Source organism: Mobula hypostoma, chromosome 12 (genome assembly GCF_963921235.1).
Source record: "Mobula hypostoma chromosome 12, sMobHyp1.1, whole genome shotgun sequence".
NCBI lineage: Eukaryota > Metazoa > Chordata > Chondrichthyes > Myliobatiformes > Myliobatidae > Mobula > Mobula hypostoma.
The window spans coordinates 14,741,307-14,760,179 of NC_086108.1; the positions used below are offsets into that span (position 1 = coordinate 14,741,307).

Sequence of the window (18,873 nt, forward strand, 5' to 3'; positions counted from 1 at the left end):
ACTTGGTTGTCAGAGGCTATTTGAGGCACAGGCCATTGGGAGCATTTAATAGGTAGAATGAAAAATATGATACTAATGTCGGATTGGTGTAGGTGGATTCAGTTTCTGTGCTGTATCTCTCTGTGACTCTCTCCCAATCTCCTCCAGACACAGACTTAACGGTTGGGAAAATTTACGCTGCCATGATGATCATGGACTACTACAAACAGAGCAAGAACAAGAAGTATCAGAAACTGCAGGAAGAGCAGGTACTGGCCTCAGGATAACATGAACTAAATAGTTACACAATGAGAAACGGGAGTGTGAGGTGGAAATGGCAGGAAAGATAGAGTGAATGAATTGGGAAAGGAAATGGAAAAGAAAAGTAAATGTGGTGGAGGGGTGTGTAGGTGAAATGGGTGAAGAGGTGATCAGGTGAATTGGGACAGAGAAGTGATGGACAGATTATACAAATTCTAATGTGAGAGAAGGTGAGGTGAGCTGGATTAAATTCAGAGAGGAGATGAATGCAACTGCGTGAATGGAAAGACTTGCATTTAGGAGCAGGGACTGGAATGCTTGACGGCTTTGGGGAAGATGGGAGAAGTGAAACGAAGATGAGGGGAGATGCGAGAGAGGAACTTTGGAGAAAGTGGGGTGGGTAAAATTAAGGGAGCAATATTTGAGACAACAGTGTAACTAGTGATGGTTGGGGTCAAGAGTGCTTAAAAAAATGTTGAGATCCTCACGTGGAGCATCTCAGATATTTAGATGTGATACCTTCAACAATACTCCGTGGTAGTGTCTCAGCTGCTGTTTAACTTTGTAGAGTAGTCATGCTTCATTCCATTATTCAACTGCACAGCAATAGTGAATCTGGTGTAGTGATCACTTTCACCAAATTCCATGTCAATAACAATATTCAGGACAGAAGCTGAAGGGAAGGTGTAACAGTGAAAGGATGGCAGCTCAGCAGGCAGGAAGAGTTGTTGATTTGCTTTCTTTTATCTCAGAGGGTTGCACTCTTGATTATAAATAAAGATTGATGGTGTGCTGGATAGCATAGAAGATCGCCAAGGATACAGTGGGATATAGCGTATTAGCAGCTGAAGTTTAATCTGGCTAAGTGTAAGGAGTGGAATTTTGAGAGATCAAACACAAAAGGAACCTACCAAATATTGAAAGGCCTGGATAAGAGTGGATGTGGAGAGGACATTTCCTGTAGTGAGAGAGTCTAAGATCAGAGTGCATAGCTCAGAATAAAAGTACATCTTTTAGAATTGAAATTAAGAGATATTTCTTAAGTCAGAGGGTGGTGAATCTACAGCATTGACACAGATGAAGTGTCAATATAGTTAAAGCAGCTGATAGATCCTGAATAGTAAGGACATCAAAGGTTACAGTTAGAAGGCAAGTGAATGGGGTTGAGAGGAAAAGCTAAGTCAGCCATGATCAAGTGGCAGAGCGGCCTGAGCCAAGTGGCCTGATTCTGCTCCTATGGAGAGTACACCGTTAGTTGCAGGACCTTTAACAGTAAAAGAGGTCAGTCTATAGCTGCCTGAAATCTGATAGAGTGATAAAAAGGTTGTGGTGTTGAATATAAGAGTAAGGAAGTCATGCTACAGCTATATAAAACTTCAGCTAAACTGCACTTTGAGGATTGCATTCATTTCTGGCCATCCCATGGTAAGAAAGATGTTGAGGCTTTGGAGAGGGTGCAGAAGAGGTTTACCAGAATGCTGCTTGAATTAGAAGACATGTGCTATTAGGAAAAGTTGGACAAAGTTGGGTTATTTTCTCTGGACAAATGGAGGCTAAAGGTCTTGACAGAAGTTTATACGATTACAAGAGGCATAGTTTGTTTTTCCCAGAGTTGAAATGTCTAATGCATTTAACATGAGAGGAGAATAGTTCAAAGGAGATGTGTAAGGCACATTTGTTTACACAGGACTTGTGGGTGCAGGAAAGCACTGCCCGAGATGGTGGTGGAGTCAGATATGAGAGAGACAGAGAATGGAGGGATACGGCCATTGTGTGGCCAAAGGGATTAGTTTAGATGTTTAATTAGCTCAGTAGGGATTAGTTTAGATGTTTAATTAGCTCAGTACGTGTTTCTGTGCTGTACTGTACTATGTTCTATGATCCAGTGTGAGTAAGTAACTCCACTCTGAGTTATGAATGGTGTTCTTTGGACAAGCGACGCAATGTGATGAATACACCTTCTCTCTTTGCTTAGAGTCGAACACCCATGTTCCAGCGGATGGAAGCTTCCTCTCTACCTCCACAGATCATCTCCAGCTCTAAAGGTCTGCCTTTTCTGCAGGCAGACAGAGGACCTGACTTGTAAGTTCCATGTGATTGCTGCCCTGCGTCAATCATGGTTTGTGACTCTAGGTGCTAAAATCTGACTGGATGTTTTTAACTGGTTTCCAATTTCAAAACTAGAGAGATCGAGGCCAACAAAATCTTTAGCACCTAAAGTGGACCATTAAAGCAACAGCGGAGCTTTGTGGAAGGCCAGCCAGCAGCTGGAGTGTGTGCACGTAGGGCTGAAGTCTGAGTGTGCAGGGGAACAGGTCTTTCACACCAGAATGAGAACAGACCTTTCCCCCACCAGGTACATCAACAGATTAGTCACAGGTCATGCAGTCTGAGGCCAGAGAGTTAACTGGGGAAACAGGCAGAATTAGAGCATGAATCAGTTCAGGTCAAGGACAGCGGCAATGTAAGGGTCAATAAGGGGAACCGAATATAGGAAAGGAGCGACATTGGAGATAAGGGACAGCATAATTATTAAGGACAGCTTCCAGAGAAGGGAAGAGAAAGGATCAAGGGAAAGAGTGGGACAGAGGGAAGAAGTGGGAATGAGAAAGGGGCAGGATCAAGGGAAGATATGGGATTGAAAAGGTAGTTGCAGTGAGAAAGAGTGGGATTGAGGAAGAGGTGAAACTGAGGGAAGAGCCATGATCATTAGAATCAAGGAACAAGAGAATTAAGGAAGGGGTAGGATAAAGGGAACGGATGTTGCAAGATAGAGGCACAACTGAGTTAGGAGATAAGGCATTGAACACACAACCTTCCATGGCCCAGATTGTGGTGAGGGGCCCAGACTGTGGTGAGAGGCCAAGCACTCTATCAGGCCACAGCCCACGCAGCTTTTAGTAACCCACCAAAAGACCAACAATTTTGGTTCAAAAGCATTAGTCCAGATACTAAACCTTGGTACAGCACTCAACCCTGTAGTGTTTGCCTATTCCAAGTGGTCTGTATAGGTGCAAATATATTCTGTCCCAAAGCACTGATGTGTATGGTGTATAATATCTTACATCTGATGTTTAGTGACCTCTCCAAGTAAGTAGATCAAACAGATTAAGGAGCCGAAAAAAACATGTCAGGAACACTTGACTATACACAAGGAATTGAATCCCTTCAGCCCATCTAGTTCATGCTGACTGTTATTTTGCCTAGTCCCATGGACCTACATATAGACCATATACCTCCCTTTCATATACTTACCCAAACTACTCTTAAAATGTTTAAATCAAATCCTACCCATAGCTTCCACTGACAGCTTGTTCCACACTCTCATGGCCCTCAGAGTGAAGAAGTTGCCCTTCATATTCCCCTCAAACATTTCACCTTTCACACTCAACCTCTAGTTCTAGTCTTGTGTTTACCCTCTCTATGTCCCTCATAATTTTGTATACCTCTATCAAATCTCCCCTAATTCCAGGAAATAAATTCCAAACCTATTAAATCTTTCCCTATAATTCAAACTTCAAGTCCAGGCAACATCCTTGTAAATTTTCTCTGTACTCTTTCTATCATATTAATATTTTTCCTGAAATTAACTGACCATAACTGGACACAAAACTCCAAATTAGGCCTCACTGCCGCCTTTCACAACTTCAACATGACATCCCAACTCCCATACTCAATACTTTAGTCTATGAAGGTCAATGTGCCAAAGTTTTCTTTACAGCCCTATCTACCTGTGAAGCCACAATGAATTATGGACCTGTATTCCCAGATCCCTCTGTTCTTCTGCAGTCCTCAGTACCCTACAGTTCACTGTGTAAGCCCTACCCTGATTAGAAACATAGAAAACCTGCAGCACAATGCAGGCCCTTCGGCCCACAAAGTTGTGCCGAACATGTCCCTACCTTAGAAATTACTAGGCTTACCTATAGCCCTCTATTTCACTAAGCTCCATGTACCTATCTAAATGTCTCTTCAAAGACCCTATAGTATCGCCTCCACCACCGTTGCTGGCAGCCGATTCCACACACTTACCACACTCTGAGTAAAAAACTAACCCCTGACATCTCTGTACCTACTCCCCTGCACCTTAAACCTGTGTCCTCTTGTGGCAACCATTTCAGCCCTGGGAAAAAGCCTCTGACTATCCACATGATCAATGCTTCTGATCATGTTATACACCTCTATCAGGTCACCTCTCATCCTCCGTCGCTCCAAGGAGAAAAGGCCCAGTTCACTCAACCTATTCTCACAAGGCATGCTCCCCAATCCAGGCAACATCCTTGTAAATCTCCTCTGCACCCTTTCTATGGCTTCCACATCCTTCCTGTAGTGAGGCAACCAGAACTGAGCACAGTACTTCAAGTGTGGTCTGACCAGGGTCCTATATAGCTGCAACATTACCTCTCGGCTCCTAAATTCAATTCCACAATTGATGAAGGCCAATACACCGTACGCCTTCTTAACCACAGAGTCAACCTGCGCAGCTGCTTTGAGTGTCCTATGGACTCGGACCCCAAGATCCCTCTGATCCTCCACACTGCCAAGAGTCTAACCATTAATACTATATTTTGCCATCATATTTGACCTACCAAAATGAACCACTTCACACTTATCTGGGTTGAACTCCATCTGCCACTTCTCAGCCCAGTTTTGCATCCTATCAATGTCCTGCTGTAACCTCTGACAGCCCTCCACACTATCCACAACACCTCCAACCTTTGTGTCATCAGCAAACTTACTAACCCATCCTCATCCAGGTCATTTATAAAAATCACGAAGAGTAAGGGTCCCAGAACAGATCCCTGAGGTGACCAACCTCCATGCAGAATATGACCCGTCTACAACCACTCTTTGCCTTCTGTGGGCTAGCCAGTTCTGTCTCCACAAAGCAATGTCCTCTTGCATCTCTTGCCTCTTTACTTTCTCAATAAGCCTTGCATGGGGTACTTTATCAAATGCCTTGCTGAAATCCATATACACTACATCTACTGCTCTTCCTTCATCAATGTGTTTAGTCACATCCTCAAAAAATTCAATCAGGCTCGTAAGGCACGACCTGCCCTTGACAAAGCCATGCTGACTACTCCTAATCATATTATACCTCTCCAAATGTTCATAAATCCTGCCTCTTGGGATCTTCACCATCAACTTACCAACCACTAAGGTAAGACTCACTGGTCTATAATTTCCTGGGCTATCTCTACTCCCTTTCTTGAATAAAGGAACAACACCCGCAACCCTCCAATCCTCCGGAACATCTCCCGTCCCCATTGATGATGCAAAGATCATTGCCAGAGACTCAGCAATCTCTTCCCTCACTTCCCACAGTAGCCTGGGGTACATCTCATTGAGTCCCGGCAACTTATCCAACTTGATGCTTTCCAAAAGCTCCAGCACATCCTCTTTCTTAATATCTACATGTTCAAGCTTTTCAGTCTGCTGAAAGTCATCTCTACAATCACCAAGATCCTTTTCCATAGTGAATACTGAAGTAAAGTATTCATTAAGTACCTCTGTTATTTCCTCTGGTTCCATACACACTTTTCCACTGTCACATTTGATAGGTCCTATTCTTTCATGTCTTATCCTCTTGCTCTTCATATACTTGCAGAATGCCTTGGGGTTTTCCTTGATCTTGCCCCCTAAGGTCTTTTCATGGCCCCTTCTGGCTCTCCTAATTTCCTTCTTAAACTCCTTCCTATTGGCCTTATAATCTGATAGATCCCTAACATTACCTAGCTCTCTGAACCTTTTGTAAGCTTTTCTTTTCTTCTTGACTAGATTTATTCCAGCCTTTGTACACCACGGTTCCTGTACCCTACCATCACTTTGACTGGTCCTACCAAAGTGCAAAAATACACTTGTCTGTATTAATTTCCATCTGCCACTTTTCAACCCATTTTTTCAACTGATGGAGATCCCTCTGCAAGCCATGATAGCCTTCCTCACTGTGCATTACACCCCCAGTCTAGGTGTCATCAGCAAATCTGCAGTTCCAGTTAACCACATTATCATCCAGATCATTGACGTAGATGACAAACAACAAAGGACCCAGCACCGATCCCAGCAGCACTCCACTAGTTACAGGCCTCCAGTCAGACAGGCAACCGTCTACTACCACTCTCTGATTTCTTCCACAAAGCCAATGTCTAATCCAATTTACTACCTCATCTTGAATGCCAAGCAACTGAACCTTCTTGACCAGCCTCCCATGTGGGACCTTGTCAAATGCCTTGCTAAAGTCTGTGTAGACAACATCTACTGCCTTGCCTTCATCTGTTTTCCTGGAGTTTTGAAAAAACTCCATAAGATTGGATAGACATCACCTACCACACACAAAGCCATACTGACTATCTAAATACTTATATATCTGGTCCCTTAGAATACCTTTCAATAACTTTCCCACAGCTGATATCATACCTATGGGCCTATCATTTCTTGGTTTATTTTTAGAGCCTTTTTTAAATAGCAGAACAACATCCTCGAATCCTCTGGTACCTCTCCTGTCGTGAAAGATGTTTTAAATATCTCTGCAAGGGCCCTGGCAATTTCTGCACTTGCCTCTTGTAGCATCCTGTCTTTAGACAGCTGTGGACCCTATCCGAGACATCCCTGACACTGGCACCTGAGAGGCAACATGCCTCTTTCATGAAAGGTGTCTCTTTCATGTCCACAGAATCTGTTGTCTGCTCCCCTGTCTATTGAATCCCACCACTGCAGTCAGATTCTCCCTTCTTCCTTTCGGAGCCAGACAGAGTCTCAGTGCCAGAGACCTGGATTGCAGGGACTTTCCTCTCTACCTCCCAACAGCATCCAAAGTGGCTACTTGTTAATGAGAGAATCAGCCACAGGAGTATCCAGAAGTGATTGCCCATTCCCTTTCCTCTCCTGAAGAACTTGTGTCCTGCACCTTAGCTCTAACTACAAACCTCTGAAAGATTTTTACACAGCAGGCAGGAGGATCCTGAACAAGGAGACATAGCTAGAAGGGTCTGAAGGGATATGCCCCAGGTTTATTGAGGGAGGCAAGAGATAAGATTGCTGGGTCATTGGCCAATATCTTTGTGTCCTCTCTAACCAGATGCAAGGTCCCAGGGGACTGGTGAGTAGCTAATATTGTTCCATTATTCAAGAAGGCAACCAGGGATCATCCTGGAAACTATAGACTGGTGAGTCTCATGTCAGGGTAAGAAAGTTACTGGAGAGAATTCTTAAGGTTAATATTGATGAGTATATGGAAAACCATAGCCTAATTAAGGAGAACTAGCATAGCTTTGTGCAGAGTAAGTCGCGTCTTACTAACTTGGTTGCATTTTTTGATGAGATGACAAGGGTGACTGATGAAGATAGAACAGTGGAAGTTGTCTACATGGATTTTAGTAAGGCTTTCGACAAGGTCCCTCATGGGAGGCTCATCCAGAAGATTAAGGTGAATGGGATTTATGATGGATTGGCCGTTTGCATTCAAAACTGGCTTGCCTATAGAAGATATTCGTTGTTGAAGGGAATTATTCTAGCTGGAGGTCTGTGATTCGTGGTGTTCCGCAGAGATCTGTATTGGGACCTCTGATGTTTCTGATATATATAACTGACCTGGATGAAAATGTTGAGGGGTGGGTGAGTAGATCAGTGGGAGATATGGGCAGAGAAATTGCAATGGAGTTTAACCCAGTCAAATGTGAAGTCAAATGCAAAGAGACGGTACACTGTTAGTGACAAGACCCTTAACAGTGTAGATGAGCAGAGGGACCTTGGGGTCCAAGTTCATAGCTCCCTCAAAGCGGCTATACAGGTTGATAGGGTGATTACGAAGGCATATGGCATGCCTGCTTTTATTAGTTGATGCACTGAGTTCAAAAGTCAGCAAGTTATGTTGCAGTTTTATAAAACTCCAGTTAGGCTACATTTGGGGTATTGCGAATAGGTCTGGTCACCCTATTATAAGAAGGACGTTGAAGCTTTGGAGAGGGTGCAGAAGAGGTCTACCACAGCTAATGGACTACTCCTTTTCCCACCCTGTCCCTTGCAAAAATGCCATCCTTTTCTCGCAATTCCTCCATCTCCACCGCATCTGCTGTCAGGATGAGGCTATTCATTCCAGGACGAAGGAGATGTCCTCCTTTTTTAAAGAAAGGGGCTTCCCTTCCTCCACCATCAATTCTGCTTTCAAATGCATCTCCCCCATTTCACGCACATCTGCTCTCACCCCAGCCTCCCGCCACCCCACTAGGAATAGGGTTCCCCTTGTCCTCATCTACCACCCCACCAGCCTCTGGGTCCAACATATAATTCTCCATAACTTCAGCCACCTCTAAAGGGATCCCACCACTAAGCACACCTTTCCCTCCCACCCCCCCCCCCCCGCTTTCCGCAGGGATCGCTCCCTACACGATTCCCTTGTCCATTCGGTCCCCCCCATCCATCCCCACTGATCTCCCTCCTGGCACTTATCCTTGTAAGCAGAACAAGTGCTATACATACCCTTACACTTCCTCCCTTACCACCATTCAGGGCCCCAGACAGTCCTTCCAGGTGAGGCGACACTTCACCTGTGAGTCAGCTGGGGTGATATACTGCTTCCAGTGCTCCCGATGCGGCCTTCTATATATTGGCGAGACCCAACGCAGACTGGGAGATAGTTTTGCTAAACACCTACGCTCTGTTCACCAGAGAAAGCAGGATCTCCCAGTGGGCACACATTTTAATTCCACATCCCATTCCCATTCTGATATGTCTATCCACGGCCTCCTCTACTGTCAAGATGAAGCCACACTCAGGTTGCAGGAACAACACCTTATATTCCATCTGGGTAGCCTCCAATCTGATGGCATGAACATTGACTTCTCAAACTTCCACTAATGCCCCACCTCCCCTTCATACCCCATCTCTCATTTATTTATTTATTATCACCCCCTTTTTTTCTCTCTCTCTTTTTTTCTCCCTCTGTCCCTCTCACTATAACTCCTTGCCTGCTCTCCATCCTCTGGGCTGCCCTCCCACTTTCTTTCTCCCCAGGCCTCCCGTCCCAGGATCCTCTCCCTTCTCCAGCTTCGTATCCCTTTTGCCAATCAACTTTCCAGCTCTTGGCTCCATCCCTCCCCCTCCTGTCTTCTCCTATCATTTTGGATCTCCCCCTCCCCCTCCCACTTTCAAATCTCTTACTAACTCTTTCTTCAGTTAGTCCTGACGAAGGGTCTCGGCCCGAGACGTCGACTGTACCTCTTCCTAGAGATGCTGCCTGGCCTGCTGCATTCACCAGCATTTTTTGTGTGTGTTGCTTGAATTTCCAGCCTCTGCAGATTTCCTCGTGTTTACCAGGACACTGCTGGATTAGAGAGAATGTGCTACAATGAGAGGCTGGACAAATTTAGGTTGTCTCTCTGAAGCGGTGGAGGCTGAGGGGAGTTCGGATAGAGATTTATAAGATTATGCAAAGCATAGATAGAATAGACAGACTTTTATTTCCCGGGGCTGAAATGTCAAATGCCAGAGGGCATGTATTTAAGATGAGAAGAAATAAATTCAAAGGAAATGTGAGGGGCAAGGTTTTTTCACACAGAAAGTGGTGGGTGCCTGGTATGCACTGCCTGGGGAGGTGGTAGAGCAGATACATTAGAGATTTTTAAGAGATGTTTAGATAGGCACTTGAATGTTAAGGAAATAGAAGCATATTGGCATTGTGTTGGCAGAAGAGATTAGTTTAAATAGCCATCTGATTTTAATTTCATTGGTTCAGCACAACATTGTGGGCCAAAGGGTCTGTACCTGTCCTGTACTGCTCCATGTTATGAGATATAATCTGAGTTTAAAAAAGGGCAATACATCAGGGAAGAGGAAGGTTACCCGGACACTGTGTTTCAGGAAGCAATCGCACCCATTTGACCAGGGACGAGAGAGTATAACTACAATTGCAAGTGAGGCAGGCAGTGGGATCCCAAAGGTAGAGCCTCAGCCCTTGAACTTGCCTAACCAGTTGCTACCTGTGAGGATGAGCTACAGAACTGCAGTACCATGGTTCATGGAGCCAGTCAAGAGGGAGGAGAGAAGAGGAATGTAGCCTTGATGGGGGTTTGTATAGTCAGGGAAATAGACACAGTTCTCAGTGACAAGGATCGAGAGTCCTGTAAGCTGTGTGTCTTGGGTTCAGGGCATCTCACCTGACCTGCAGACCAATATGGAGTGGGAGGGGAGAAATCCAGTTGCCGTGGTCCACGTGGGCACCAACAACATAGGAAAGAGGTTTCTGCTGAGGGAATTTGAGCAGCTAGGGGTTAAATTAAAATGCAGAACTAAAAGGTAATAATCTCTTACCTGTGCCACATGCAAATTGGCAAAAGTTTAATTGGATCAGAGAGCTAAATGGGTGGCTCAAAGATTGAAGTGGGAGAAGTCGATTTGAATTCGCGGGGCATTGGCATCAGTATTGGGAAAGGAGGGAGCTGTTCTGATGCGATGAGCTCCACCTGAACCGTACTGGGACCAGGGTCCTGGTGAATCACACGCTATAATCAAGCTACAGATAAGGCTTTAGGAGGGTGGTTTCAAAAGTGAGGGTAAAGTAAAAAGGAAGGAGAGTGCAGGAGAGGTTACAAAATTTTCCAGAATAAAGAAAAAAGCAAAAACTTTGGAAAGGAATAAAAATTTAACTACTGGTAACATGGGGAAAAATTTAAAAGGGCAATGAATACAGGAGTGAAGGTGTTCTATTTGAATGCACGCAGTATGTGGAATAAGGGAGATGATCTTGTAACACAGTTAAAAATTGGCAAGCATGACATTGGGGTCCTCAGTGAGTCGTGGCTGAAAGAAGATCACAGTTGGAAAAGACAGGCAGATAGGCAGAGGGGATGAGGTGGCTTTGTTGGTAAAAAAATAAAATAAAATCGTTAAAGCTGACACAGGACATAGATGTAGAAACCTTGAGAGCAGAGTTAAGACATTGCAAAAGTAAAAAACAAACTTGATGGGAGTTATATACAGGCCTCCAAACTACAGGCCAGATGTGGGGTACAAATTACAGTGGGATATAGAAACGGTATGTAAAAAGGTAATGTTATGATGGTCATGGGAGATTTCGATATGCAGGTGGATTTGGGAAAATCAGGTTTGTTCTGGATCCCAAGAGAAAGAATTTATAGAATGCCTATGAGATGACTTTTTAGAACAGCTCGTGGTTGAGCCCACCAAGGGATCATCAATTCTGGATTGGATGTTGTTTAATGAACCTAATATGATTAAGGTGCTTAAGGTAAAATAATAGAGTTCACACTGCAGTTTGAGAGGGAGAAGCTAAAATCAAATGTATCAGCATTCTGGTGGAGTAAAAGGATTTACAGAAGCATGAGAGAGGAGCTAACCAAAGTTGATTGGAAGGGGCCCTTAGAAGAGATGATGGCAGAGCACCAATGGCTAGAGATTTCAGGGAGCAATTTGGAAGGCTCAGGCTAGATTAATCACTAAGAAGAATAATTCTAAAGGGAGAGTAAGGCAAACACAGCTCATAAAGAAAGTAAAGAACAGCGTAAAAGCAAAAGAGAGGGCAGATAATATCACAAAAACAGTGGGAACCTAGAAGACTGGGAAACTTTTAAAAACCAACAGAAGGCAACTCAAAACAGCAACAAGGAGAGAAAAAATTAAATATGAATGTAAGCTAGCTAATAATATACAAGAGCATACCATACATTTTTTTAGATATATAAAGAGTGGATATCGGAATAGTATCACTGTAGAAGACACCAGCTGTATGCTAGAAATTGGTGCATATCATGGGGCATAAGTGAGTATATTCACTATTACTAAAGAGAAGGGGTTTGGGAAACTGAAAGCTCTGAAGTTAGATAAGTCACCTGGACCTAAAGGACTACAACCCAGTGTTCTGAAAGAGGTAACCGAAGAGATTTGATGGCATTAGTAATGATCTTCCAAGAATTCACAAACAAGAGAACATCTGCAGATGCTGGAAATCCAAGCAACACACACAAAATGCTGAGGGATCTCAGCAGGCCAGGCAGCATCTATGGAAAAAGGTACAGTGGCTGTTTCAGGCCAAAACCGCTTTAAGGACTGGAGAAAAAAAAACTGAGGAGTAGATTAAAAAGATGGGGGGAGGAGAGAGAGACACACCAGATACTAAGTGAAACCTGTTGGGGGGGGTTATAAAATAAAGAGCTGGGAAGTTGATTGGTGAAAGAGACAGAAGGTCATGGAAGAAAGAAAAGGGGTGAGGAGCACCAGAGGGAGGTGATGGGTGGGCAAGGAGATAAGGGGAGAGGGAAAAGGGGATGGGAAATGATGAAGGGGGGATGGGGGTGGAGGCATTTCAGGAAGTTTGAGAAATTGGTGTTTAAGCCATCAGGTTGGAGGCTACCCAAACGGAATATAAGGTGTTGTTGTTCCAGCCTACGCAACTCTTCCATTCAACACACATATGCTTTTACCCCATCCTCTCACCACCCTACCAGGGTGTCCACACCCACCACCCCACCAGCCTCTGCATTCAGCACATAGTTCTCCGAAACTTCCACCACCTCAAACGGGATCCCACCAGCAAGCACACCTTTCTCTCCCCTCCCCGCCCTCCAGCTTTCTGCTTTCCTCAGGGATCCTACGTGACTACTTTGTCCCTTCATCCCTCTCCAGCAGTCTCCTTACTAGCACTTGCAAGCAGAACAAGTGCTACACCTGCCCAACACCTCCTCCCTCACTACCATTCAGGGCCCTAAGCAGTCCTTCCAGGTGAGGCAATACTTCACCTGTGAGTCAGTTGGGGTCATTTACTGTGTTTGGTGCTCCCAATGTGGCCTCCTGTACATCAGTGAGACCCGATGTAGATTGGGAGGCTACTGCATCTGCCAGAACAAGTGGAATCTCCCAGTGACCACCGATTTTAACTCCACTTCCCATTCCCATTCCGATATGTCCATCCATGGCCTCCTCTACTGTCATGATGAGGCCACACTTAGGTTGGAGGAACAACACCTTATATTCCGTTTGGGTAGCCTCCTGATGGCATGAACTTCGATTCCTCAAACTTCCTGTAATGCCCCCCACCTTCACCATTTCCCATCCCCTTTACTCTCTCTCATCTTATCTCCTTGCTGCTCATCACCTCCCTCTGGTGCTCCTCCCCCCGTTTTTCTTTCTTCCATGGCCTTCTGTCTCTTTTACCAATCAACTTCCCAGCTCTTTACTTTATTCCCACCCCCCTCTAGGTTTACCTACCACCTGGTGGTTCTCTCTACCCTCCCCCCACCTTTTTAAAATACCCCTCAGCTTTATTTCTCTAGTCCTCCCAAAGGGTTTTGGCCCGAAACATCGACTGTACTTTTTTCCATATATGCTGCCAGGCCTGCTGAGTTCCTTCAGCATTTTGTGTGTGATCTTTCAAGAATTACTTGATTCATGAATGCTTATGGAGGACTGGAAAATTTAAAATGTCATTCCACTCCATAACAAGGGAGGGAGCCAAAAGTCAGGCTATTATAGACCAGTTAGTCCTGACTTCAATGGTTGGGTAGATATTGGAGTCCATTATTTATTTATTTATTTATTTATTTATTTAGAGGCCTTGACCCTGCCTTGTGCACCTGGATCCTGGGCTTCCTGTCAGATCAGCAGCAGGTTGTAAGAGTGGGGTCCCTCACCTCCACCCCTCCAACACTCTACAGGAGCCCCTCAGGGCTGTGTACTGAGTCCCCTCCGTTACTCCCTGTATACCCATGACTGTGTCGCCACCCACAGCTCCAATCTGCTAATTAAATTTGCCAACAACACTACATTGATTGGTCTTATCTCAAACAATAGCAAGGTGGCCTACAGGGAAGAAGTAATCTCTCTGACACAGAGGTATCAAGAAAACAACCTCTCCCTCAATGCAGCAAAAACAAAGTAGCTGGTTGTGGATTACAGGAAGAATGGAGACAGGCTAACCCCTATTTGACACATCAATTGATCTGGGGTTGAGAGGGTAAACAGTTTAAGTTCATCAGCATCCACATCACCGAGGACCTCACGTGGTCTGTATACACCAGCTGTGTGGTGAAAAAGGCACAACAGCAGCTCTTTCACCTCAGACAGTTGAGGAAGTTTGGTACAGGCCCCCAAATCCTAAGAAATTTCTACAGGGGCACAATTGAGAGCATCCTGACTGGCTGCATCACTGCCTGGTAGGGAACTGTACCTCCCTTAATCGCAGGACTCTGCAGAGAGTGGTGCAGACAGCCCAGCGCATCTGCAGTTGTGAACTTCACATGATTCAGAACATTTACAAGGACAGGTGTGTAAAAAGGGCCCATAGGATGATTGGGGACCCAAGTCACTCCAACCACAATCTATCCCAGCTGCTACCATCTGGGAAATGGTACCACAGCATAAAAGCCAGGACCAACAGGCTCTGGGACAGCTTCTTCCACTAGGCCATCAGTCTGATTAACTCACGCTGATTTGAGTGTATTTCTATTTTACATTGACTGTTCTATTTATTATAAATTACTATGATTGCACATTTAGACGGAGACGTAAAGTAAAGATTTTTACACCTCGTATGTGAAAGATGTAAGAAATGAAGTCAATTCAATACAGGTATAGTGCAGAATAGTCCTTTCTGGCCCTTAAAGCCATGCCACCAGCAAACCCAGTTTAACCCTAGCCTGGTCACAGGGCAATTTATAATGGCTAATTAGCATACTGACCGGTGTGTCTTCGGAAGGGGGAGGAAACCCACACATTTCATGGAAACGCCTTCCATAGGACACAGCTTTAAGGTGCTTGGAAGTAGTTACAAAGGGGATGTCAGTGTTAAGTTTTTTGCGCAGAGAGTGAGTGGTGAGTGCATGGAATGGGCTGCTGGCGAGAGTGGTGGAGGCGGATACGATAGGGTCCTTTAAGAGACTCTTGGATAGGTACATGGAGCTTAGAAAAATAGAGGACTATGGGTAACCCTAGATAATTTCTAAAGTAAGTACATGTTTGGTACAGCATTGTGGGCCAAAGGGCCTGTATTGTGCTGTAGGTTTTCTATGTTTCTAGGACGGCAAAATTGAACTCTGAACTCCAAAGCCCCAACCTGGAATAACATCGCGTTATGCTACCGTAGCATCCCAGGATTATTAGATTAGATTTAGATTATGAGGACACGCAGTCCTCTTTTATTGTCATTTAGTAATACATGCATTAAGAAATGATACAATGTTTTTCCAGAATGATATCACAGAAACACTTGACAAACCGACTTAAAAACTGACAAAAACCACATAACATAAACATAGTTACAACAGTGCAAAGCAATACCGTAATTTGATAAGAACAGACCAGGTCACGCAGACGGTGAACCTCCAGCCCACAAACTTGCCGATGCAGCATCCTGGAAGCATCCAACCACAGTCCGACTCCGAGTCTGTCCGAAAACTCCGAGCCTCCGATCAACTCTCCGACACTGAGCACCAAGCACCATCTCTGCCGAGCGCTTCAACCCCGGCCCCAGCAACAGGCAATATGCAAAGCCAAGGATTTGGGGCCTTCCCCTCCGGAGATTCTCAATCGCACAGTAGCAGCGGCAGCGAAGCGGGCATTTCAAAAGTTTCTCCAGGTGTTCCTCCGTGCTTCTTACGGCTGTCTCCATCAAATCAGGATTGTGCACGGCATCCTAGTTCACAAATACGATATCATTCGGAACGGCCGCGTGCGCTGCGTCGCGCCACCTTCTCCTCCCTCCTGTATTAACGATGAGGTTTTAGGGAATTGGAGGCACATAATAAAATTGGAGGAAGGTAGCATCATTTCCTTCAGGTGAAATCTCACCTGGAATTCTTTGAGGAAATAACAGGCACGATAGACGAAAGAAATCAGTGAATGTGGTTTACTTGGATTCTTAGAAGGCATTTCACAAGATGCAGTACGAAGCTGCTTAACAAGATAAGAGCCCATGGTATTACGGAAAGATAATACCCTGCAGAGAAGGTTGGCTGACTGCCAGGAGGCAAAGAGCGGGAATAAAGGGGGACTTACCTGGTTGGCTGCCAGTGACTAGTGGTATTCCACGGGGTTGGTGCTGGGACCGAATCTTTTCACGTTATGTATCAGGGAGTTGATGGAATTGAGGGCTTTGTGACTAGATTTGAAGACAATAGAAAGATAGGTGGAGGAGCAGGTAATGTTGAGGAAACAGGGAGTCTGCAGAAGGTCTTGGACATAGTAGGAGAATGAGTAAAGAGCGCAAATGGAATACAGTGTAGGGAATGTATGTAAAGTGCATAACTGTATAGTGTATGGTCATGCACTTTAGTATGAAGAATTAATGCACAGACCATCCAAGCAGGAAGAATGTTAAGAATTAAGGTGCAAAGGGACTTGGGGAGTCCTTGTACAGGATTCGCTAAAGGTTACCTTTCAAGTTGAGTTGGTGATAAGGAAGACAAATGCAATGTTACAATTCATTTCGAGAGATTAAAAAACAAGGATTAATGCTGAGGCGCTATAAGAAATTGGTCAGAACACACTTGGAATATTGTGAGTTTTCAGTCCCTTATCTAATAAAGGAGATACTGGCATTGGAGAAGGTCCAGAGAAGGTTTGCGACAATGATCCTGAGAATAAAAGGGTTAACACATGAGGAGCATTTGATGGCTTTGCGCTTACTTGATGGAGTTTAGAAGAATGAGGGGAGATGTCCTTGAAGTCTATTGTATACAGAAAGGTCTAGATCAAGTGGACATAGAGAGGATGTTTCCTATAGTGGAGGAGTCTAGGACCAGAGGGCACAGACTGAGAATACAAGGACATCCTTTAGGAACAGAGACAAGGAGAAACATCTTTCACCAGAGCACAGTGATTCTGTGGAACTCATTGGCATGGAGGGCTGTAGACGCCAAGTCGTTGAATATATTAAGAGCAGAGGCTGATATGTTCTTAATTAATCAGAGCATCGAAGGGTACAGAGAGAAGGCAGGAGAAGGGGTTGAATAGCCTAATTCTGCTCCAACGTCTTATGGTCTTATATTTAAGGTAAAGATAGATGAATATTTAAAAGATTGAGGAACTGAAGGGTTATGGACAACTGACACAGAAGAGTTGATGCCAAGATAGATTAGCTATGATTATATTGAATAAACTGGTGGCCTATTCCTGTTGCTTTTCTTTTCTTGTTGTTATAGCAGGGTTTTCCACCATTTCTGTACGAGTGTGAGTAAAATCAATGCCTCTAGACGGTGGAACCTTTCTCACTGGAGAGTTGCTGCAGCTAGATCTCCAGTCATTGTGAGGGACAGTGCCCTTTGGCAGTTTATATACTTCTCAGCATGAGAAGTTTCAGTTCCACCTCAGCAACACCCCCCCCCCCCCACCGTTCATAATGTACTGGACAGTGCAGCTAATGGCTTTCCCACCAGTGGGTCAGAGATCCTGTGGTCAAATTCTCTGCCATGGTTTGAACTTATAATGTAGGCAGATGCTCAAGTGTATTTCTGAGGGAGTGCAGTGATGTCAAAGTGCTGGGTTTTCAGGGATTTCCAGCCTTTTTTATACCATGGACCCCTACCATTACCAAGGGGTCCAAAGAGCCCAGGTTGGGAATCCCAACTGTAAACCGTGACTGCCCTTTCCTCTCTAATATCAACAATCTCAGGGCCAAATTTGGAGGTGAATAAATTCTGGCCAAATCTCATCCTTCATCTAACACTGCCTAAGCCATTGTCTGATCATTATCCCATTGTTGATGAGAAAAGCCTATTGTATGGGCAATGGCAGTGCTTCCTGACTACTGCAGTAGCTAATATTCAGAGATTTAAAAATTCTTTGAGCTCTGACCAGTCATGGAACAGTGGAAATGTACCTTCTGTCTGACTTTCCTCCATTTTTTCCCCTTCACAGGGATAGCAGAAGTGAATTTGCCCCTTTGGTACCTTTACCCCCAGTCATGTTCCAGCAAGGCAGGACATCAAGCCAAGGAGAAGAAATCCACAACCAACGGCCAAAGGTAGGAATTCAACCACCAGACAGATCAGAGTGAACATGGCAAGAGGGAAGGTAATGGGTCCTATGATATCTGCCAGAGACCTAAAAATATTATGGGTACTGTATAAAATTATTGGTTGGAACAAGAATGGCTCCAGATCAAGTAACAGATTGTTCATGAAGTACAGACGGGCTGGATATGCACACGATGTTTGTAACATACAATCTGTGCATATCATACAGACTGGCTGGGTATGCACACGTTGTTTGTAACATACAATCTGTGCAAATCATACAGACTGGCTGGGTATGCACATGTTGTTTGTAACATACAATCTGTGCATTTCAAACAGACTGGCTGGGTATGCACAAATCAGCAGAATGTAAGGAGATGGGCTGAAAAATGGCAGATGGAATTTAATGTAGACAAGTGTGAGGTGTGGCACTTTGGGATGACAAAACCAAGGTCAGACTTACACAGTGAGCAGTAGGGCATTAAGGAGTGTGGTAGAACAGAGGGATCTAAGAATACAGGTCCATAATTCCTTGAAAGTGGTGTCACAGGTAAACAGAGTTGCCTTCATAAATCAATGTATTGAGTACAGGAGATAAGATGTTATTTGAAAATGTATAAATTGCTGGCGAGGCCTAATTTGGAGTATTGTGTCCAGTTTTGGTCAC

At 44.5% G+C, this 18,873-nt stretch overlaps 1 protein-coding gene across 1 annotated transcript in view; it reads left to right on the forward strand.

Annotated features, from left to right (window-relative positions):
- Nucleotides 1–18,873, forward strand: part of LOC134354620 (probable voltage-dependent R-type calcium channel subunit alpha-1E) — a 484,959-nt gene that overhangs the window by 442,870 nt on the left and 23,216 nt on the right. The window contains exons 39-41 of the mRNA XM_063063634.1: nucleotides 148–248; nucleotides 2,216–2,322; nucleotides 18,109–18,214. Coding sequence (XP_062919704.1) covers nucleotides 148–248; nucleotides 2,216–2,322; nucleotides 18,109–18,214 — 314 coding nt within the window. The remainder of the gene's footprint in view (nucleotides 1–147; nucleotides 249–2,215; nucleotides 2,323–18,108; nucleotides 18,215–18,873) is intronic.